The 23,013-nt window shown below is 54.2% G+C and overlaps 2 protein-coding genes and 1 non-coding gene across 6 annotated transcripts in view; 2 read left to right on the top strand and 1 right to left on the bottom strand.

The window, feature by feature from the left end:
- SPATA21 (spermatogenesis associated 21) overlaps positions 1–1,572 on the top strand; it is a 29,577-nt gene extending 28,005 nt beyond the window's left edge. The window contains exons 9-12 of the mRNA XM_070381648.1: positions 177–249; positions 1,046–1,270; positions 1,336–1,381; positions 1,470–1,572. Of these exons, the coding sequence (XP_070237749.1) occupies positions 177–249; positions 1,046–1,270; positions 1,336–1,381; positions 1,470–1,572 (447 nt within the window). The remainder of the gene's footprint in view (positions 1–176; positions 250–1,045; positions 1,271–1,335; positions 1,382–1,469) is intronic.
- Positions 17–22,441, bottom strand: SZRD1 (SUZ RNA binding domain containing 1). 4 transcript variants are annotated; one of them, XM_070381927.1, is made up of 4 exons: positions 22,338–22,441; positions 5,854–5,903; positions 4,052–4,306; positions 17–3,076 (listed from the first exon to the last, which is right to left on the bottom strand). In XM_070381927.1, exons 1-4 carry the CDS (start codon positions 22,386–22,388, stop codon positions 2,974–2,976), a joined length of 459 nt encoding a protein of 152 aa, XP_070238028.1. In that variant the 5' UTR covers positions 22,389–22,441; the 3' UTR covers positions 17–2,973. The 4 variants fall into 4 exon arrangements, with proteins under 4 accessions (XP_070238028.1, XP_070238034.1, XP_070238015.1 ...); XM_070381933.1 differs by having other exon boundaries at positions 4,052–4,303; positions 22,338–22,439; XM_070381914.1 differs by lacking the exon at positions 22,338–22,441 and adding an exon at positions 21,813–22,018.
- TRNAE-UUC (transfer RNA glutamic acid (anticodon UUC)) lies at positions 15,494–15,566 on the top strand. Its single transcript has one exon. It is a non-coding gene; the product is annotated as a tRNA-Glu (tRNA).
- Positions 22,442–23,013: the final 572 nt, after the last annotated feature.

The following is a 23,013-nucleotide window of genomic DNA, read 5'->3' as shown; positions in this document are numbered from 1 at the left end:
AGACTGAAACGAGGACAAGGCTTTGACAAGTTTAAAACATGTATTTAAAATACAATTTATAAAATGCCTCATCTGCCGACTCAGGAGCCCGCGGTGCGGGTGGGGTGGGCATGCCCGCTGGACCAGCAGAGCAGGACGGCAGGGGACAGGCTCCCTCCCAGACCCTCCCCGTTCAGACGCCCGGGGGCCACATGGCCGAAGACAGGACCCCGGAGGCTTCCAGAGTCTCTGCCTACCGGGGAGGCTGGGGTAGCCCTGCCGGCCCGTCCCTGAGCAGAGCGTCCCCAGGCGGGGCGAGCAGGGGATGGCGGGGCTGGGCAGGGCGGGGCGGGGGCCCTGGAAGGGCTGAGGGGAGCAGATCGGGTGTTGCCTCCTGCCTGCAGGTGGGGAGCACCCTGACTGAGTGGGCGGAGAAGGGCGGGTCACCAGGCCCAGACCCCCAGCTCCTTTGGTTATAGGCTGACGTCAGAGTAGTGGCTCATGGGAAGCGGTTAGCTGGGAGGTCTGAGGCCTGGCTCGGGGGTCAGGGAGGAGCTGGGGAAGGGGACAGAACCACGGAGGCAGAAAGGGGCAGCAGCCTCAGGTTTCTGCCCCCTTCACCCTCCCTGGGGTTTTCCAAGCCAAAGCCTGCAGCTTACTTAAAAAAAAAAAAAGCACTTAAGGAAAGTTACAGACAGCTAAAAAAAAAAAAAAAAACCCCACAAACACACACACAAAATCCAAACCGTTCTCCCATCTCCCCGCCCACCTCCCCCCAACACAAGAGTTTCCTATTTCATTTCTTTTCAAAGTTTTGCCCGTCACCTCTCCGTCTGGGGAGCCAGGGTAGACTGCTGGTGGGTGGAGGCAGGCACGCAGCGGGCAGAGCCCATCTTTGGCCGGAGGGAGGCGGGAGCGGCAGTCCCCACAACCTCCTCGATCCAGACACCCGTCAGCCGGCCTCCTGGGCCCCCGCCAGGAGAGGGGAGCGAGGGCAGCTGGTCCCAACGGCAGGGCCCTCAGCACCTCTGGCCTCCCCACCTGCCGACCCCTGTACCTTCTCCAGCTGAAAAGGACAGTCTCATCTTGGGCCAGACACCACTGTCATGTGAGGGATGGACGCTGTCCGACTCGGACGCGGAAACCTGGTCAGGGCTGCGGGGCCGTGGAGACAGCAGCTCCCTCCTGCCCACCCCGCAGAACAGCCTGTGGCGGCCCTCAGCACCCCGCAGGCTCTCACTGAAGCTGCGTCCAGCTCTGCGCATGCACCGTTTCCGGGCTTCACTCAGAGGTAAGCCTGTGCTGTGGACTAGCTGCTGACTCGGCTGACAGCTGACCTCCACTCCTAAGGGGCAGACGCAACCGGCCAAGGCTTGCTGGGCCCTGGTGACATCCCCACGGGGTGAGGTGAGGGCAGGTGAACCAAAGGCGGGAGCAAGCCTGGAGACCTGGCCCGCCACCGTGGCCAGTGCAAGCTGCCCCAACCACAGACGCCACAGCACCCGCTCCAACACTCATCTGCCGAGCAGGCAGGCCGTCTGGCTGGCTGAGGGACGCAAGGTGCAGTGCAACGAGAGAGATCAGAGAGCCTGAGAGGAGCCAGATGGTACGCACACAGCTGCTCTGGGTGGAGCCTGCTAAGCCTCTTCCACCTCAAAGAGCCAAAGCCAGTCTCCAGCCTTTAAGGACAGAGGGAAAACTGCCTTCATTCCAGGCCCTTGCTCTGGAAAAAAGGGGTGGAGGGTAGCCTAGGCACAGGGGGAACCAGTCTGTCATTACCAACCTCTGCAATGCACAGCTTGTTTTCCCCAAACGCACTCAGAATGGTTTGCTCCTAAGGTAGTGATTTCACAAGGGAAGTGTCCTGGGTACAGTTACCACGCTGACGCCATCGACAGCGATGGCGCCCCACAGACACGTGAGAGTTAGTTCTAAGTCTTGCGCGACAGCAAAGTCCACCTACGTTCTGCCCGCACTCAGCAGGAGGCTCAGCATCCTGGAGTCAGACTGTCTCCGGGCTTCCCTTGTGCTGACAGCGAAACACTGAGCAAGTTTCGCAGCCCTTCTCCTAACGCCGGGAGCCGCGGCCTCACCCCCGCCGCCTTCCAGAAGCAGCCAGCCTGGCTGGCAGGGAGCCACCCTGAGGGGTTTTGGAAGGGGACGTCTGTTCACCGTCTCCATCTCCCAAAATACTAGAGGTGAGGGGCTGGCACCCTCCCCAGGCTCTCTGAGCCTACAGAGCTAGCCCAGTCTGCAGGCAGGGCGCAGAGGCCCTGGGCCGTAGCCGGGGGAGGGAGGTACAGGCATGGCTGCTCCTCTGTCCTGGGGGCTGCAGAGCCCGGCCCCGGCTGGGCAGCAGTAGGAACACAGAAGCTAAGCTCACCAAAGTCCTATTGGTTAATGTTTCTAGTGAATTTCCCAGAAACACTTTTAAGTAGACTACCAAACTACCCTTTCTCAATTAAAAATTCATTAAACTGCTAAAACCTCTCCCATGCACTTTTTTTTTTTGCAAATCAAATATTTGTATAAACAAAAATAGGAAGGAAAGAAAAAAAAAAAAAGGATATTTTCCCATGGAACTTGCTTTTAAGTGATGAAGACACGCACTTGAGGGTGGTGGACAGGAGTTCTCATCTGCGTTTTGATATCCCAAATTAACGAGCATGATAAACTTATTGCTGGCACTGGCTTCACCCCAAGTAGCCAAGGGGCACTGCCTGACTCTCTACTCTGAGTCCCTGGGGGGGGCCCCAACCCTCCTCTAACCCCCACCCTTTCCCTTTCCATTGACTGGGGACAGCCCTTGCAGACATGCCAATCGCAGTGGGAAGAGGGGGAAGGGAGGTCACAGTGCATGGGGGTCAAGGTCACAGTGGGCGGAGCAAAGGGGATCACAGTGCAAGTCAGTCGGTCGCTCCCTCTGCTCAAGTCCAGCGGTCTGCCCCGGCAGTGCGGCCTGCAGCGGGCGGCGGCATCCTCGGCAGCCCGCGTTTATCTGCGCTGTTTGAAGCCTTGGGACCCATCAGGACCCAGAGGCTGTCTGATCACATTGTTGGGCTGCCGGCTGTCTTCTGGCTGGGAGATCCGGGTTGGCCTGAAGGAAGAAGACCAGAGGGAGGCCTGAGAAAGGGCAAAGGAGAGGCCCCCAGATCTTAAAGTCAACTCCTGCATCTGGGGTGGAGGCCAGTGGCTCCCGGCCGACTCTGGCCCCGTGAGCCTGCTTCTCTCTTGAGCACACCCGGCACACCTCCACGCTGGGAAGCCCCAGAGGGCAGGTGGGGCGGCCGGCCCCTGCTCGCTAGCGCCCGCAGCACTCTAGAAGAGGCGGGGGCAGTGCCCCAGGGCCCCTGTTGTCCAGGGGCAGTGACAGTGACCATGGAGAGCACGTGTCCCGCAGACCTTCGGGGGCCAGGCTCCCCAGAGGCCGGGCTGAGGCTAAGACCTCTGACCGAGGCTCAGCGGTGACCCCGCGCCGCCCCACCACTCCTCTCCAAATCACAGGGCTCATGGCTGACTCGTAGGACTGTGAAGAACTGAAAGAGAATGGACTTCTACTCCTTTGCCAAATGAGGGCTTAGAGGACAGATAACGGGAGTCCATCAAAATAATGAAGGCACGGTACAGATTATTCCAAGCCTCAGAATACCCCCTCCCTCCCAAAGAGGCTTCTCGTAGTTAGAAAGAGGATGTTTTAACAAACACTGCTTTACCGGGAGGTGACAAACTTACATAATGCAACCTCTAGAGCTGCAGAGGCAAAAAGGCCATGATTAAAAAAAAGAATTGAGAAAATTCACAAAAACATCAGAGCGGGCCATATGAGACCCAGAAGATAACATCCACAACTCACTTGCCATTTAATTGTACAATAAATGGATAAGGCAGGCGATCATCATCCCGTTTCTCGGATGAGGCGGTGAGGACACAGAGGGTTAGGTAGGTCTAAGCTAAGCAGAAGGAAGCGGCAGAGGTGCGCTCAGAGCCGGCCAATGTGACTGGAACCCGCGCAGCGCGAAGCCCCGCCCCGCAGGCCGCGCTCCTCCCCCGGGGGCGCGAAGGCCACACTCACCGGTCGAGGATGGGCTTCTCCTGCTCCTCCTCGGGGCTGGCGCTGCCCAGGATCCGCTTCCGGGCCTCCGCGTACTCCGCCTCCCGCTGCGCCAGGGACTTGACCGGGAGGGCCGGCCTGCTGGCGGAGTTGGGGCCGCTGACCACACCGTTGCTGGTGGGCCTCTTGAGGATGCGGATCTGTGGAGGGGGCCCCGCGGGAAGGCTATCGTCCTGAATCACAATGGGCACTTTGGGAGGAGATTTGGATTTCCTGCTGACGAAGAGCAAACACAGCCTCAGAAGTCCTGTCTGCGGTGAGGAGGCCCCAGCCGGGCCCCGCTTCACCATTCCCGCTCCCAAGCCTATCCATTAGTCTCTGGCCTCTGACCAGACGCTGAAATTCTCACTCAAGAAGGGTTTCGCCAAAGAGCAAGCTTGCCTATTAAGCTCACACAGCCCCAGGTCTGCTCCCCAGACCGAACCGCGGGCGAGGGGGGCGGGAACACCAGCTCACTCGGAGACTTCTCTCCTCGTGTTCAGCACAGTCACAACCACCACAGTGTGGCCCCGGTGGCAAAACATCTCTTGTCCAGAATCCATCGGCCTCGGTTAGAAACCCCAGCTTCCCTACGCAGACCAGAATGTAACAGGCTGGTAGGTGGGAGCCCCTTAGCTTGGGGGTCGGCAAAGCATTCCCTCCCAGTCGAGGTCCCAACATGCCCTCAGACCCGGGTTCCAGGGGGCCGGGCCCGCCGCCCTGACCGGCATCTAGGCGGGACTGGCCACACAGCCCGGCCTTCTGCTGAGGGGCCTGGGCCTCCTGGACGCTGGCGGCCCCTTCGGAAGGGCTCCCGAGCTGAGCCCCTCCCGCCCCCGCAGCAGGGCTCTCCGTCTGCTGGATGCGGCGGGGCTGCGGTCAGGACGATGCAGAAGGCGCCTGGCAGCGCTCCAAGGAAAAGCACCGCCCACGGCTGGGGGCGCACGGCGGGCGTGTGCACACAGGGCGGGGCGGACAGCAGGGACAGTGGGGAGCGAGGGTCCAGGCGGGCAGGGCCACGAAGACCCTCCCCGAGTGGTCACCTAGCTCCTCCTCAGAACCGAACAGCCCCAGGGGCCTGCTTTCAGGGCCCTGTTCTCAGGAGGGGTCGGGACCGGGGTGGGGGCTGCCGCCCCGGGGCCTGGAGCGGGTCTGGGGGGCCAGGGCGCTGTGACCAGGCGCGCAGACAGACGGGGAGCCGGGAAGCCAGCGGCGGGCAGGGCCCCCCCGGCCCCCGGGGAAAACTAGGCAAGCCCGCAGAGGCCCTCTCCTCCTCCCCGCGGGACGCTGACAGGTCAGGTCAGCAGGGCCAACACAGACCACGCCATTCAACCTGTACCTGCTCTGCAAACCCACTGCCTCTGCTGCCTGAGTGGGGAAAAGCGATCCTTAAAGGTCTTGAAGAACTTCGAGAACCTTTTCTTCCCGATCCCCTCGTGATGCCAGTCGTGCAGGGTCCAGGGGACTCTCTTGCCCGACCCCCTTGTGTCACAGAGAAGGAAAGTGGCGTCCAGGAGACAGCGTGCCCACACCTCAGTCAGCCTCCGTGCCCACCCAGCCCTGGCACCACCCCCTCTCTGCAGACCGCCTCACAGGGGCCCGCTAACGCAGCACGCAGGTGACCACTCCAGCCTCACTCCCACAGCCGCCGTGTCTGACCCTAAAGGAAGCGCTCGCTGCCCACGAGCCTGACCTGCCACACCTAACGGCCAGCTGGAGACGCCACTGACTGCCCAGCGCTCACAGCAGAGAGCGTGAGCCCTCAGACCAGACAGCAGCCTTACCTCTCCTTTTGTGTGATCTTCAGTTTTTTTTCCAACCGTCTGTCTATTTCCTAGAGGAAAAAAATGTATATAAAAAGTGGAAAAAAATCTCTCTCAAATAAAAACTTACGTCTTTATTTTCAGAGCTAGGGGCAGCGTCCTCTGTGACCAGGGACGACAGTGTGTCCTTAAAGTCTTGGGTGCAGCCCTCCCTTCACGAGCCTCTGGGACGTGGGGCCCTGACTCCTTGCAGGTTTGTCCCCCTGCATGCCTGAGGCTGCGGTGAGAGTTCTAGACCTCATCCTTCAACTGGGGTCTCTACACGGCCTCCAACCAGTCTCCTGGTCGCCAACCTGTCCTTCAAAGAGCCATTCACATCAACTCTGCAAACATGAGCCAGCCTGGCTCACGTCCCCACTGAAGACGCTTCAACTGCTCGCCGGTCGGGTCCAAGCCCTACGCAAGCCTCCCGCACGCATGCCTTCAGCTCCTGTTCCTGTCACACCAACCACAGCAAAACCAAGCTGGCCTGTGCCGCAGCCCGGTGTGTGGTCCGCCTGCCTCCAGGCTCGGCCCCCTTGGAAACTCCCAGGTATCCTGCAAAACACAGCTTGAGCGGCTGCCTCTCCTCTATGAAGTCTCCTCTGCTCCCACACCGGTCATCACCTGCTCCTCAGATGCACGCTCTCCCTTCATGAGCCGTGGATCACATATTTTACAATCATTTTTTTTTCACTTGTATGGACTAGAACTCTGAGACTAGCAGCTAGCAAGAGGCCCAGAACAGAAGAGAAGCCGACCCTCTGCACAGCAGGATGGAGTCGGAGTCCTCCAAGCCTCAGCAGCAGGAACCACAGGCTGCCTCCAGAGCCTGGCGTGTGAGTCTGCACATGCGGGACAGGGAAGCGGCGCGAGCACAGCCCAGGCTCCGAGCTCCTCAGCTGTCCCCTGTGTGTTCTTAAAACAGGTCCCATTCAACCGTGTTCAGGGAGGGCAAGACCATCTAGCTACTGGAGAGGGGCGCAATCATATGCAAAATTACGTACTGGTTCTCAACCTGGGGTGACTTTGGTACATATGGCCACCTCTGGAGACGTTTTTCAGGTGTCATTACTGGACGGGAGGTGTGCTGGCATCCAGTGGGCTGAAACGGCCACCAGGACCCACTGAAACCCTCCAGTGCGCAGGGCAGCCTCGCAGCAGAGACCATCCAGCCCCAAAGGGCAGCAGTGACGAGGCTGAGGAGCCCTGGCCGAGTGAGATGGGTGGGTTTTCAAAGGACTCTAGTACTTGCAAAATGTTAACAACGATGGCCTTAGTGAACAGTTTTTGAAATATTTTCTTCAAAAACTTCAGAGCCCAGAGCTGGTTTTCACAAATTATGTCCTGAAATATAGTTGATGGCTACAGTTCAAGCTGGTTAGCTGTATTGTTCAAATCTTCTACAATCTTACTGATTTGTTTGAAATATAGACTAAAATAATCAATAATTATTCCTTTTAGTACATTAAAGCTTACCATTGTAAGTGACAATCTCTATCTTAAAATCTATTATTTCACATCAATAAAGCGATTCCGTTTTTCTTTTGGTTGGTATCACCTGGAATGTGCTTTTTCCCCTCTTTTACTTCCCTCCATTCCTTATTTTTGTTTCCTGTAAGCAATATGAAGCTCGCCTAATGACATGAAGCTGAATCTAAACGGAATCTGACACTGATATGACTGATGCTGAGGTGTGTTTAACATGTTTTATTTTTATGAAAGACTCAAACTACATTTGCTGCTGCTGCTAAGTCGCTTCAGTCGTGTCCACTCTGTGCGACCCCAGAGACGGCAGCCCACCAGGCTCCACCGTCCCTGGGATTCTCCAGGCAAGAACACTGGAGTGGGGTGCCACTGCCTTCTCCAATGCATTAAAGTGAAAAGTGAAAGTGAAGTCACTCAGTCAGGTCCGACTCTTAGCAACCCCATGGACTGCAGCCTACCAGGCTCCTCTGCCCATGGGATTTTCCAGGCAAGAGTACTGGAGTTGGGTGCCATCACCTTCTCCGTCATGTTAGACTAATGCCCACCAACTTTTAAGGGCTTTTCACAACTAACTTGCAGTTTTAAAGTTTGTGTCATTTTGCTACAATCTGAAAATGAGACTTCCTATTCAAGTTCCTCCATCATAAATGTAAGGTTTTACATCCACGGGATTTAGATGTCTTCAAATGGGTCAGATCAAATGCCTCTAGAGGCGGGCAAGCACCCACACTCCCTCTGAAGGGAGCACAGTGGCAAGGGGAGGGGCTCCGAGGGGCCAGGGAGAACTCATCCCCGCAGACAGGCAGCCGCGCCCAGGAGGCTGACTCCGCTGCTTCAGAGTGATGAGAAAGCTCTGCATGTTTAAACTTCATTCCAGGGACTCTTGCCTGTACATTGCTCTGAGGACCAAATACGAGGCAAATGGACCTAATAATGGGTTAGCAGGTTTTTAAAAGCACTATGGGAAATCCACATGGCGGTGACTGAATCTGAGGGCGCCCGTGCAAGGCTTCCCTTTCAGGAGGGCGTGGCTCCCTTCTTTCTCCAGGGCCCGTGGGAAGACGGAGACGCTGCCCAGGCCCAGCAAATGAGCCTGGTGGAGGAAAGCCCTTCAAGAGGGAACAGACGGCAGTGCCTCAAGGCTGTCAATGCACCTTCCCTAACACTCCCTTTCCGGTCACACCTACCCTGTGTGAGCCAGAGCGGCTTTCTCTTTCTCCGTCAGATGAGGGGAAGGTGCTCAGAGAGGTTACAGAGCTGCCCCACAGTCCCAGTGCAGCCCCAGAACTAAGGCCGCTGGAGGCCCACCCCGTGCTGCCGCCCCCCACACTGCTCAACCCCCTGGGAAAGCCAGCAGACACCGAGCCCCGCTTCCTTCCACCCTCTGGCTCCTACTCTGCCCCCGCACCCCAGTAACTAATACACACATGAATCCCCATGGCCTCGGGCAGGACAGTTTACCGGGCTGAGGAGGAACTCCGCTGGCAGTGGGGAGGACGGGTTCTGACGCCGACAGCCCTGGTGGAAAGCGGTCCCAGCCGCCTCGGCTGGCCTGCTGCACCCCAGCGCACCCAGGGCCGTCTGCAGGGGGCGGGTGCTCTGCCAGCAGCTGGAGGAGGCCCCGCATCTCCCACTGGAGTCTGTCCAGGGGTCATGAGTCAGTCCATTCTCTCCCTGGACAGGCCCATGCAATCAATCCACTCTCCGGCCCGGGCTCTGAGGAGCTGGACCCAGTGGAAACTTTCCTACAGGGCACACTACAAGGAGAACGCTGGTCTCCTCCAGAGAGGCAATAGCCGAAGGGATTCCATCGGCTTCATAAGGCCTGAGGAAGCGCCTGGTGTGGGCCCCAACAAGGCATCCAGCCAGCTAAGGGCACCTTCCTCTTCCACAGGGATGCACACAGGCCTGGCCTAAGGTCAAGACTCGTGTGTGAGAGGTCCAATCTCAATGGCTGGTGAAAGAAACCCATAAGCTCAGCACTGGAACTCGACTCCGAGAGAGGAAGGCTCACTGGGGCACAAGGCAAGTGTGAGGGCATAAGCGATCACGGGCAGCTTCTCCTTCCGAAGAGCTCTGTTTTTTCTTAAGCAGCACTGAACAGACTCCAGAAGATGATGCTGCGTCTCCTCTCTCTGGGTCAAAGTCCCACGCGAGGTCTGCTGTTAGCGAGCACAGGTAGCGCTTCACCCGTTGAGCTGCACCTCCACAAGAGCAGCCACGCTGCCTGGTCTGCAGGAACAAGCAAACCAGGGAGCGAGCAGCCTAGGGCTGGGGGGCCACGAGGAGCCACCGTGGGCAGCAAGCTGCTCCTGGACAGACTGGTCCTTAGGAGAGACAGAAGGGGGGTCACCGCCACGGACGGGTGCAGTGAGACGTCAGGGTCTGCAAGTTCAACACACCCGAGAAAGACGCACAGCGCCACTGGCTGCTGAGGCCCTTAATCTTGCGAAGGATGTGCTCGTGTGAACCTCCAGCAGAAAGCTGGGGGTGGACGCACAGGAGTGGAAGGAGACGCCGTGAACAGTCTCAACCGTGACCCAGCCAGAACCTCCCAACGGAACGGAGGCCCAGCACGTGTGTGCGCGCAGACAGACGGCGGGGAGAGCCCCGCTCCGTAACACACAGATGCACACGGCGAGGAGGGGAGAAGGAAGGACAGAGGCAGACGAGAGAGGCAGACTCCTCCGGCCTTGGTGCAGAGTGCAGGAAGGACGGTATCGATACAACCGTACGTGGCAAAAACAGACTTCACCACTTCACCTAGGGATGGCCAAGCCAAACCCAGGCCCTCTGCTCACCAGGCGGCCGACACAACTTGCAAGAATCTCGTTACCAAATGGAGGCCTAAGAGGCCCTGGCCCTGCTCAGGAAGCACCGTCTTTTCATCAGCATAGTTACGATGTAAGGGGCTTTTTGAGCACAAAGTCTCTCTGTCGGTTGCCATTTCAGAAGTTGGTATCTTCTGACTCTCCTCTCAAATTCAAGGCGGAATGACCAATCTTGGGCTCCCTGTGAACTGCTATGCCCCACAGGCTCACGTAGTCCAGCTCTCCAAATAGGGAACCACATACCTGCAAGTAGACCCTGGGGGGATCTAAAGAGACAGAGTTCCTCCGAGAAACAGAGCCTGACCGGTCGTGATGAAAAGTTGGGAGAAAATGCCATCAAGGAGTGGATCGTGAGCCCACCTTCCAATGAGCTCTGATCCCTGGACTCGCACTGCAGCCGGCAGGGTCCACGCCGGGCCCAGCCTCTCTAGGTGCCGGCGCGCAGACCACCTCTGCCAGCGCCTCCTGGGGGCAGTCTCCCCAGCAGCCCCTGTGTCTCCACACCACACACCGGGGGAGCCTGGCTCCTCTCTCGAGGGCCTCGGTTGCATTTAGGAGTAAAACAAAAATAACTCGCGGGTAGTTGCTCAGTCGCTAAGTTGTATCCGACGTCATGAACTGCAACACACCAGCTTCTCTGTCCTTCACTGTATCCCAGACTTTGCTCAAACTCACGTCCATTGAGTTGGTGATGCCATCCAACCATCTCCTCCTCTGTTGTCCCCTTCTCCTGCCTTCAATCTTTCCCAGCATCAGGGTCTTTCCCAGTGAGTCAGCTCTTTGCATCAGGTGGCCAAAGGATTGGAGCTTCAGCATCAGTCCTTCCAGTGAATATTCAGGGTTGATTTCCTTTAGGATTATGTGGTTTCATGGGTGGAACCAGCAAAATCTGGTCTAAAGCCAGATAAAAAGGTCTCCCTAACTTTTAAAGCACATCCCTGGCTATTTCAAGTCCAGATATGCAATTCACAAAACCTTTTCCAAACAACCTTCATATCAACTTTAGTAATGGCGCTTCATCCCTGCCTTTTTCCTCCACATCACTGGCATGGTGGTGACAAGGTCTTGCCCCAGGGGGGCTGGCTGTCTCCAATGCCTCTGCTTGCCCCACCCCCCGGTTCACTCCAGGAAGGAGGGCACCCACAGTCACCTCCCCCAGGTCTGATTTTACAGCGATGCTTCAGGATCCCTGTCAGGTTCAATAACAATAACTCCTGAGCAAACACGATTGGGTAAATCAGAAAGAGCAAAAGGCAGAATGCAGAAGTTGAGAGACAAAGAAGAGCTTTGCAGCGCAGTGAAGCCGTCAGGTGCCTCTTTAACACAGACTCGGGTGGTCTGTTTGAAGGTTCCATTTCCCAGCAGGCATTGCGCCCTCCTGTTACCCCCACACAAGGAAAGACGCTGCACTCTAATCACGTGCGTCACTGTCGGGCACAGGATGCAGCGCTAAAGCGCCCTCCCTAAGGAAATCTGCGCTTTGTTGGTGTAGCTCAAGGCCATTTTCCTTTTGCTTCACTGTGACTTAAAAAAAAAAAAGCTGGAGACAAGCATTTACGGAAAACCTAAAACCTGCCAGGCAGGAGATGAGCTAGCAGCTGGAGACTGAGATGAGTAAGGCAGTCCCTGCTGACGGGGAGCCGCGCCAGGCAGAGGCAGATCAACCACGGGTGCCCTGGGTGCACAAACACTGTCAGGACAGAGGTGAAGCTCAGGCGAGCGGCAGAGACTTAAAGGGGAGAGACGCAGGCGAGAGAGAGTGCCGGTGAGAACAGAGGGAGAGAAAGAAAGGGCCCCGAAGAAAGACACTTCTTAAACAGAGGCGCTCAACTCTCGAGAGGCAGCTGATAACGGACCCATCTCTCTAACCTTAGACTAGGTTTAGAAAGTCATCTGAGATTACTTCAGCTGCGGCCAGCAAGGTTCTTATTAGCTGGTATCAATGCTACTCAAGAAGCTACGGCGGAACACTAGCTGTAACTCCTGGGGCCAGCAAGAGATGGACTGGAAGAAGTCAGGGGCAGCAGGAAGCGCAAAGGGCTCCAGGCGGCAGGCAGCCAACACCAAACAATTTCTATTTGCTTGGAAGGGAAAACCACTTCCTGCTTTCTTTCCCCAGTTTCACAGAGCTTTCTGGATCCCTGCGCGCCTGACCAGAAAGGGGGAACCCTTTGGGCACGCTCTCCTCTGCATCAGATCCAGCTGGGCCACTCTGTGCGCAGGGGTGCTGCCGTACGCGGCTGGGACACGCTTGACACGTGGCTGGTCCAAACCGAGAGGTGCTCTAAACAGCTGACTTCCCAGTCTCAGTTAAAAAAAAAGTGTAACACAGCTCATTAATGTATTTTCAATATTGTTTATATGTTGATTTGATACTACTTTGTATATATTGAATTAAAAATACTAATTTCATGTGTTTCTTTATACTTTCCAAATATGGCTTCTAGAAAACTTTGCATTACCTATGTGGCCTGCAGGATACTTCTGCTGGGTAACACTGCTTTAGACCTGACCTTAGAATGACAAGTCTCCCTCCTGTCCATTTCGTCTGTCAGCAGCTGGTGACTGAGTGCCTGAAGGACCCAGGAGGCATGGTGTTCAGGGGTATGCAACCCACTCAGCTGGGTCCTATCTGTGTCAGCGTGAAGCAGCGAGCACACACTCAGCGCCCAGGGTCTGGCTCGGGCCCTGCTCTGGGCAACACTCCCCACCTTGCTTCAATTCAGCTCTCTGCGCTCTACTGTCCCTCCCAAACTGCCCTGCACTGCAGCTGAGCTTACTGGTGAGTCCCAAACCTTGCTCACCTCAGCACCGCTCAGCGCCACTCAGTGCTCCTTCCCTGCGGCATTTTTAAAGCTGAAGTAAGCTTTTATCAGTAGAATGGATACACCGTTTTCTTTACTCAGCCTCCCAGACACTGCGCTCCCGGTGGTTCCCTCTCACGCTTCGAATCTGATTTCTTCTATAACAAGATAGGTTCCTCTTCCTCTCCCGATCCCTTGAGGTTGGGGAATTTGCCCCTTCTGTGTCAAGGCTGGCTTATTAAGTGGCCTCATCTAGTCCCAGAGCTGTAAAATCATCCACATACACAGTCCCACTTGGATTTCGAAAGGTACCTCAGCCTACTGTATCCAAAACCAACTCCTGATTTCACCCCGTCACGCAAACCTGCTCCTCCCACCGCATTTCAGCAAGTCCAGTCTTCCAGGGCTCAGGCCAGACTTTGGACTCGCCTCTGAGGCCTCTTCACACCCACATCAGCAGACCTCGTTGGTTCTATTTTCAAAATGTATGCTGAATTCTCTCAATGCTTCTGCTGCTGAGACCATCCTAGTCTCAATTACCAGCAGTGTCCTGATTATTCTCTGTGCGTCCATTCTTGCCCCTACACTTTGTTCTGCTCGGAGCACCCAGAATGATCTTTTTACTCCTGGATAACTTTATTTAACTCTTATCACTAGGCAAGGTAGATTTTATTAATCTATTTTTACACATGAAGAAAACAACACTGAAAGGTAGTGATGAAACAAAAATTTTAAGGCACGATAAAAATTTAAACAGAAGCTTCCCCTGTCCGTGGGGTCTCCCTGCTCCCCTCCAGCGTGCACCGCCACCTGCATATGCACGAACCAGACCTCAGTGGCAGGCGTGCCTGCTCAACCACGGACACCCCTGTTTCCCCCTGGCATCAGGCACGCGACTCCTCAGAAGACAATACTCCTCTGTCGATCGTGGAAGGGGTCAGAGTGACCACCACTCGCCCCGGTAGGTACAGACATCTCTGGAGAACTTTACGTATTATGCCAATACACTGATTCCCTTAAACCCAGGGGCTGGTGCAGAACAAACAGGTCAGACAACTTGGGGAGATAACTGGGCCACACCTGATGGAAGTTCTCAGCTGAAATACTTACTCACGACCTTGTTACCTGCATTGTACCTATTTCATAAGATTATCATTTTTTAAACTACCAAATGCGTGACTGACCCTTCAGTACAATTAATGATGACGAGGTCACTTGAAACAACTGGCCACAGATATGGTTCCGCAAGAGTAACGGCTGTGATAGTCTAACCCTGGCTACAGGAAGCAGCAGCTAGAGGAACCATTTCCTGGACCATAACAGCCTAGTAAGTCAGGCAGGCCAGAGGTGTTTAACAGGGCTGAGTCCAGTAGCACATTAAATGGCCTATCAACAAAATCGCCACCTGACCTGGAGATGGGCATTCCCAGCACTCCGGGCAAACTGCTCATAAAATGCCTCCCACAGCTTGGCTGAAACGAAGACCGAAAGCAAAAGGGGCTGTTCAGTAAAGAATGTTGCCCCCCACCCTGATCTACAAGCACCGCCGCTAGGCACCGCAGCCAGGTCTCCACGCCCTCGGGAAGAAGGCAGGGCGGAGGTCAGGGCAAGGCCCTGTGCTCTGGGGACGCGGGCAGGACCGGTCCTCAGGCAGCTACCTATTTTCAGGAGAAATGTTCACCGAGCCAGCCTCTCGCATCGCCCCACACTTGAGAAAAGCACTGAAGGCCTAACTAAGACACCCGTCCCTCGAGAGCAGCAGGACCGACGGAGCTGTGTGCCCGGACCACACACAGCCCTCAGCACACCACACGGCACCTGCCCCCACCTCTCTGAAACTGCTCTCAGAGCTGAGGCTGACTACAGTCTTCAGGTTGGCTAGAACAACATTTTCCGTTAGATTATCGATAAACTGTTCACTCTGTAAGTAGTGACTTGTCCCCAAATCACACCTGGCACTTGAACCCTTAGCCTACCTCCTGATTTCCGTCCTGCCACGGATGCAGAAAGCGGGTCACTGACTGCCCAGGGCAACCTATCCTTTCTTGCTCCTTTTTATAATGAAGACAGCAAGGCTTCTCTCCCAAAGGAAATACCAGACCTACAGACTTCGGGGGATGGAGCAAAGTCTCTATCGCTCCCCCACACCAGGTTTGATTCAAACACCCAAAGGTACCCTCACCACAGGTTAGTCAGGATCACAGGCAGCAGGGCAGGAAGCACAACGGAGCAGGTGGGCGCCAGGGTGGGGCCGTGGGGAGCAAGCAAGGCCAGGGAAAGGCGTGCAGATCCAACAGTCAGAATGCAACGCGCGTCCCCAAGCAGTCCACAGGTTACAGGTTACCAGAGGTCGTCAGTGGGGAACTACAGATACAGGAGCCCGAGAGCAGAGCTGTTCCATTTCCCCAAGAGGTCTGAGCACGTTATTCACATTCTCTCTTTCCGCTTGGCCAGGTGTTAAAAAGTTATTTCCCACTTATAATCAAGATTTCAAGGCACTCCCTGGTGGTCTAGTGGTTAGGACTTGACACTTTCACTGTTGAGGGCCTGGGTTCAATCCCTGGTCGGGGAACCCACAAGCATTGAAGCACAGCTCAAAAAAAGAAAAAAGAAAAAAAGATTTCAACCAGCATCTCACAGTCACTGTTCTTAGCATTACAGCTAACAGCAGCACTGTCTTTCTGGCTCTTGAGCACTGAGTTCAAGTTTCTCGGATACACAAAATGCACCAGCTCATCATCCAGGCTACAGAGGAACGAGGTCAATCCCAGGCAAAGGAAACACACAACTGCGAGGGAACCAGCAACTACACACCTTAGGGCACTGAACTTGTTAACTCTCTGCCAAGAAGCAAGAGTAAACAAACAGTCTAGAAAGACCCTGACGCACAGGCGCAGGGTGCCAGCAGCCTCGCTGGGACCGCCCGTGGGAGCTCCTGCCCCACACACGCCACTGGGTCACGGAGACGGAGGGCACGCGAGGTGCACTCCGCCTGCCCCGTGACGCGCCCTCAGGAGGCTGCCTAAGGAGCCCTGCCAGGACTGGCCAGTGGATGTGGGAGTTCACAGGTTTACAGGCTCTGTTCATTCACCAGTGAGACATGCAACTCAGCAGCAGGAACAGAACGGACGGCTGGAGGGTCAGAGATGCTTTTATAATCCAAGAAGGCCAGAGCACAGGGGCTGGACATGTGGCTCTCAAGGTCTATGAAGAGTAACGCCAGTCCTGACCTTTCCAGACTCTAGTCATAACTGTCCTGCAGAGTCTCATCTAAGGATCACATCCCTGAAGAATGCCATTTTAACTGCATTTTAACAATGTTTACTATTCCTTTTAGAAAGGAAAGACTGTTTCCTGTGTTCATTTTGTAAGGGAAAGAGTTTTGGGTGTGGGGGAGAGGGTGACTTACTGTGAGGGACAGTTTTAAATGCCTTACCCTCAGGGATAAGATTCTTTATGAACACAGAGACCACCGTTAGGATTTGTTGCTAACTTCTGTGGCTGCTGGCTTTAATCTTTATCCTGCATAGAGCTGAGCTGCGTGGTAAGGAGAAGGATGCTTGGTGGAGGCGAGCAGAGTTTGGAAACCACTTGGGAAGAGCAATCTCTATAGTAACCACTTAGGAAAAACCAATTTCATTCTGTATTTTGGCCACAGATATAAGTAGCTAAACTTCATCTCCTAGGAAACCAACAAGTCTGCAGCTCTTGTGACAGGAAAACAATTTCTGTGTCCGTGGAAAATGTGCAGGAAAGAACCCGCTCCGCTTGTGAAGGCAGCCACCGGATACGGCCTTAACGGACACGAACCGTGGGGCCACTGCGGCACAGAGGGGACAGCGGGAAAGAGGGCTGGCTCCAAGCAGACCGGGGCCACCAGATCCAGACAGCAGTGCCTCTTCTCTGGACGGATTTTACCAAAGCTCTGGAAAGACACACAGGTCCTGTTGCAGAAGGAAAAGCAACTTTCCAAATTCCAATCCACAGCAACCATGGCAGCTCTCTTGTACACCCAGAGCACGCTGGGAACAAGACCCCTGTGCAGCCCCAAGGAAGAGTGCTGAGCAGTTAGGAGTGAAAAGCTCATTATTTTTCTCCGAAACCACAGTGAAACATCTTTTTTCCAGAGTCCCAGGCACAGACTGCTCAGCACAATCACGTCTCAACCAGCCAACCGCTTTATAGAAAGCCCCCTCTGAAGACATGAGTCCCGCGAGCTCAGTCTTTCCGTAAGGACCAGAAACAGCGCAGCACCGGCTCCTTGGCCACGGCACACCTGGATTTGTCATGGCACACCTGGATCTTTGCTCTCTGATACCGCAGATCTTAAATGCCTTCTTTACTGTAACACAGACAGAAGGAAACCGGCACCAGGTAGCCCCCCAATAACTAGTATTTGCCCCCATCCACACCCAGTGTACACCCTCTACGATGACAGCAATTTCAGGCACCACTGAAGACCCCGAAGTGAGGCAGGCAGTCTTGCTTCAGGGAGAATGGTCTCTTCTCTAAAGAAAGCTAAGCAAATCAAAGTTCTCATCTTTTAAATTAAAACCTGACTATGGGGACTTTCCTGGTGGCCCAGTGTTGAAGAAGACACCTTCCAGTGCCGGGGACCTGGGTTCGGTCCCTGGTCAGGGCACTAAGATCCCACACGCTGCAGACAACTAAGCCCACACAGCGCAACCAGAGAAGCCAGCGCACAGCGCCACTGAGCTGCATTCCAGAACCGGAGAGGCCCTCGCTCCGTAACCAGAAAGACCCGCCGCACGCGCAACTAGAGAAAGCACACGCCAGTCAGAGCAAGTGCAAACTCACCCCTCCTAAAAAGAGACAGCCTCCAACACTCTGCTTTGCTTTCGGGACAAAGTCCAAGCTCTCCAGAGCCGTGCACCAAGAGGCTCTTCCAGATCGTCCCCCGCATACCTCTCAGGCCTCAGCTCTTTCCCGTCTGCCCCGCCAATGCCCCGCCCTCCAGCCAGAAGAAAATCCCGTAGCTCTGCTAATGCTGCATTCTTCTCTCACTGCCTCCTTGCCTGAGTGCACTGGTCCCACTCTACCTGTCCTCCCAGACTTACCAGTGCTTAATTCAACTGGGCCTTGGAATCTTACTTTGGGCATCAGCTTCCCTACAAGACTGTCTCTGATCCCAGCCCCAGGACCCCGTCTATACCTCCTCCACAGAAAGTGCTGCCTCCTCGTCTCCTCACTGGACTGTGCCTGGGACCTGGAACACAGCAAGCATTCCACGCTCACTGACACCTTACCAAGACTCACATACCACACGATATCCCCAAAGGGCTAATGTTCAGATGACTGGCTCAATGAGAGTAGAAAGTAAATATAAATTCCTAGTCCAGAAGACCACTATCCTTGAACTTAAGATACACTTTCTTCCAATTAGCTACATGACTTGCCCTTACAAAAGAGAATAAAAGGCAACTTCTGAGAGGCAATGAAATGAGAAAGGTTGCCAAAGCTCGATACTAACTACCAGTTCAATTCCACTGATGTACCGTCATCCTTCCCCTAGGACTGGGTTAGCTCATTGCCAATAAGATGGGGTAGACTGTATCTTTTTGGAGTGTCTAAACAAGTGAATATAAACCTTCAGTCAAACGGTCAGAAATCTGAACCCGCGTCCATTAACTAGCTTTTAGAAATGTTTTCATTTTTAAACTTTTTCCCTTCTCCCTTTTCTTTCTCTAACTTCTATCCCATGCTTGCACAGTAATAATTGATCAGTACCAGATGTCTTAAGAATGTAATGTCTTAAAAATGTAACCTCTGATAACATCACTGATGCACAAGCCTGTTATTTTCAGAACGAGATGACCTTTGCAGGTTCCACACCCGGACCACCAGGTCACAGACCACTGGGTAGGAGGCAGAGACGGCCTGGCTCCCGGAATGATGATTAAGAAATATCAGAACAGAATGATTAACCGCCAGCTTCCCCTCTCTTTCCCCTTTAGAAACTCCTAACTAGGGGATTCCCTGGCAGTCCAGGGACTGGGACTCTGCGCTCTCACCATGGAGGGCTGGGGTTCAATCCCTGCTTGGGGAACCAAGACCCCACAAGCCATGAGGCACTGCCAAAACAAAACAAAAAATCCTCCTATCTAAAAAAACCAGTTGGTGTGGATCTGAGACTTGTCTCCCACTTCCTTGCAATCAAGTCCTAATTCTGTTGCAAACACCCTACTTTGCTGCAGCCTGGGAACATGAGCTCTTTTCATATTGAGCAAACTGTTAACCTGGTTTGGGGGGAAATATGAAGATTACAAACTGCACTATTTGTCCTCGAAATGTGCTTAAGATAAGGACACAACTTAGAGTCTGAATCAACATTAACTCAATTCTACATTTTCATTTCTTCCAAAGGCAGTATATTTTTAAAGAATCACTTCCCTGACGGATTATAAGTCATATTTTTTAAATTGTCTTTTCTCTCTTTTGAGGCTGTAACTCCTTGGGAGAATAGGTAAAGGGACAATTTTATATCAGGTAAGTGTTCACTATACTAACTAAAAGCAAAAAGCAGTCTATTTACAAAATATTTGAGAGGTTTCTCAGGCAGTCTTCCCCCAAAGGACACAACAGAACTTGATACTGAGTGTTCTGAAAATAAACCGGAAACAATGACCTCAGATGTCCTGACAAACAAGGAAGAAATTCTAGCAGGATGGCAAAATCTTTGTGGTGTCGGAGAGGAGGAATCACCAAAAGCCTCTACTTTCAAGGATTAGAACTCTAGATTACATAAAGTTTAAATGCTCACGTTTAGAATGAGTCAACCCCCATTTGCTAGCCTCGCCGTCCATTTTTTTATTTTGGCAAGGGGAGGTGTGTGTGTGTGTAATTTAACTCTCATTACCATATCGCAGTTGACAGACAGGGTAACCTGAAGCTAAGACTTTTACACACTCAGCTGGCTACATCTGAGAAACACTGTATAGTCAGTTTCCCTATGATACAGACATCACGTCTCATCCCCGCCTTCAAAAGTGCATTTACAAGACTCTAAATCAAATTCGCAAAGGGAATCAGATTCAAGGGAGCCTTCAAGTATAAGTCCAAAGCAAACATATTAAAAATAAAAGTCAACGCCCAACTCCCAAACAGTCCATAGATCTCCAGGTGGGAGGCAGCAGAATTCGAGAGAAAGAATCCAGATTCGGAGTCAGACAGGTCACATCCCAGCTTCGGGATTACTATCTGTGTGACCCTGAACCAGATAGGTTTCCCTAAATCTCAGTTTCCTTACTTACCATCCTACAGAGGATAATACCTCTACAGGGCATTTCAGTTACATAAAAGCTATATAAAGGAACTCGCATTTTGGCAGTACTGCTCATGATGTCAGTGTGACAAGGCTGGGCTCCATTTCTGTACCTGGCACTTAAGAAAGGTTTAGTACAAAGAATCCTGGATGAGCACCTGAAAGATCTAAGTTAGATCTGACATCTCTGGGGTCTGTTCAGCTACAGAATTGCGAGTGGGCTAGCTTATCTCTAAGCCCTCTGCTGCTTCTCAAAGACTAAAGCAATACTCAATTTCTGGACCCAACATTCATTTTTTGTTCGTTTTCTTCTTTAACATGAGAAACTCATGTACCTTTGAAACAGGTGAGGAAAAACAAAGAAAGGACAAGATTCTCAAGAAACTTATCATTTGAGTCACATTCAAATTGTAGGCCAAACTGTTTCGGAGGGAGCAGCAGGAGGGGTTCTGAATGATTCACTCACATTCGTAGGCAGTAAACGCCTCTACCGGAGATTGTGAATTCTCTGGCACAAACTCGCTGCTGAGCACGCCGTCTAGCACAGAGCAGACACTCCAAACTGCTTGTTGAACGAATATCCGGCCGGCTGACACCTGCTGCTCCTCATAAAAATCTTTCCATTGCTCTCCTTACTCAAGTCAAAATTCAAGAAAGATGGTCTAACAATTGTACTCAATACCTTCTGAACGAGTTAATTCTTCAAATCCTCAATTATGCTAAGTGAGAAACAAACACCCTGAGAGACGCTGAACCACCACTGGGAAAAACTTCAAGGCCAAAGATTCAACATTAAGGGAATGCTAAGGGAGAGGTCCGTTTCTCGGCCTCCTCAAGGGCTGACAAGCACCCTCAAAGCTTGGGGGGAGGGGGAACCCAGCTGCTGTCGTTCTACCCCGACTTCCCTCCTAGCTCAGTCGGTAAAGAATCTGCCTGCAACACAGGAGACCCGGGTTCGATCCCTGGGTCGGGAAGATCCTCTGCAGAAGGAAATGGCAATCCACTCCAGTGTTCTTGCCTGGAGAATCACATGGACAGAGGAGCCTGGGGTCGCAAGAGTCGGACAACAGAGCGACTGAGCCACACTCGGCTCTCCACGCCCTCCCTATTCCCGATACACAGAGCTCCAGGGGGATGAACAGACACCAACACGCGAGCCCCAAAAGACCTCCACACCTTCACCAGGGTCACCACGGACTCACACACTCTGAAAACGCCAAATTAAACACGAACCAAGTCGAACTGGCTGCTCCAGCTTGGGATAAACTATCTTCGCACAGCTTGTGGAGGCAAACAAAAGCCCCCAAAGCAAAGAGCCGAACGGTCCATCTCCGCTCCCCGCCGGGACAGCGGCTGCCTCGCGCAGCGCGCCCCCACGCCCGGCGGCCACTCTTCCAGGTCCTCCCGGGGCTCGCGCCCACGGGAGAGGGGCTGCCGCCGGGGCTTTCGGCGGTTCTGCCGCGGTCCCCGGGACCCCGGCCTGCCCCGGGCGCTCCGAGTAAAACTGAAAGAGGAAAAAAGCCCTGACTCGCCCACCGTGGCGGACGGCACAAAGCAGCGGGCACTTCGGCAGAGTCGAGGGTCCAGAAATGACTCCGTTTCCTCCCGCTCTTCTCCGGGGCCCCGCCTGCCGCCCCGGAGCGCGCACCCCTCCCCACACGGTGCGTCGCTCCCCATCAGAGCACATGAACTTTAAAATGGTGCTCTGGGCGCGGGGTGGGGGGGTCCGACGGGGAGAGGACGGACCGTAGGAGCCCGGGGCGGGCCGGCGGGCGCCCGGCAGAGAGGCCCCGGGCGGCGGATGGGGCGCCCCAGTGGCGCGCACGTCGGCCCGGGGGCAGCGGGGGCAGGAGGCGCACCGGGCCGCGGTGGAGGGAGAAATGGAACGCGGCCCCTTTAAGAGGCCTTCGCGGCGCTCGGGGGCCAGGGGCCTCTCCTTCATCCCTGGCCCGGCGTGTGGGGCACTTCCTTGGGGAGAACCATCCCCAGACCCGCTCCCCGGAGGCTTCCCTCACGCCACGTCCCGCCCGGCCCAGCCCCGGGGCGGCGGCTCCTCCTTACCCCGCTGTCTGCCGCCTCCTCCCAGCTTTCAGCGACCTCCTCATCTTCCATCTTACTCGCCGCTTTCCCTCCTCCCCCACCCCTCCGTGCGCCTGCGCCCTGAAGCGCGTCTCTGTCGCGGGCGCCTGCACGCAGGGCTTTGCTCAATGAACCCCGCCCCCTGCCAAGGCCGGAAGAGGCTCCGGTCCAAGGCCCACGATCCTCGGGGAAGCCATCTTGAAAGAGGGCAGAGAAATCAAAAGGTTGCCATTTTTCTTAAGGGGACGTGTACTGAATGGGAGTCCTTGTGAACTCATCGTCTTGAGTACGGGAGTGTTTCTTTGGAACCATCTTTTCTAAGGGCAAACAATTTACTTTTTTAAAGTTATAGTTTTCATAACCTGCAGATTATGTTTTTTCAAAATTCTCAAAAAATTTTTACACCTCAAAGAATGAAGCAGGAAGTAAAACATTGACCAGTTTAAACTGGTTTTTACTCTTTAAATAGGATATTTATTAATCAAACCTTGGAGAAGGAAATGGCAATCCACTCCATTATTCTTGCTTGGAAAATCCCATGGACGGAGGAGCCTGGTAGGCTACAGTCCATGGGATCGCAAAGAGTCGGACACGACTGAGCGACTTCACTTAATCAAACCTTGAGGGCTTATAGAGACAGTACTGCGCATGTGCAAGA

This window comes from Bos mutus, chromosome 2 (genome assembly GCF_027580195.1).
Source record: "Bos mutus isolate GX-2022 chromosome 2, NWIPB_WYAK_1.1, whole genome shotgun sequence".
Lineage (NCBI taxonomy): Eukaryota > Metazoa > Chordata > Mammalia > Artiodactyla > Bovidae > Bos > Bos mutus.
Note: the sequence above shows the minus strand (reverse complement) of the source record. Positions and strands in the feature narration are given on the sequence as shown.

Bases quoted from the DNA above. Each gene is read 5' to 3' on its own strand.
- SZRD1 (XM_070381914.1), bottom strand. From the start codon at position 21,953: ATGGGGAGCGACGCACCGTGTGGGGAGGGGTGCGCGCTCCGGGGCGGC. The intron at 5,904-21,812 runs GTGGGCGAGTCA...TTTTTCCTCTAG, and splicing joins GCTTTGTGCCGTCCGCCACG to GAAATAGACAGACGGTTGGA. The intron at 4,307-5,853 runs GTAAGGCTGCTG...GCTCTTCGTCAG, and splicing joins AAGATCACACAAAAGGAGAG to CAGGAAATCCAAATCTCCTC.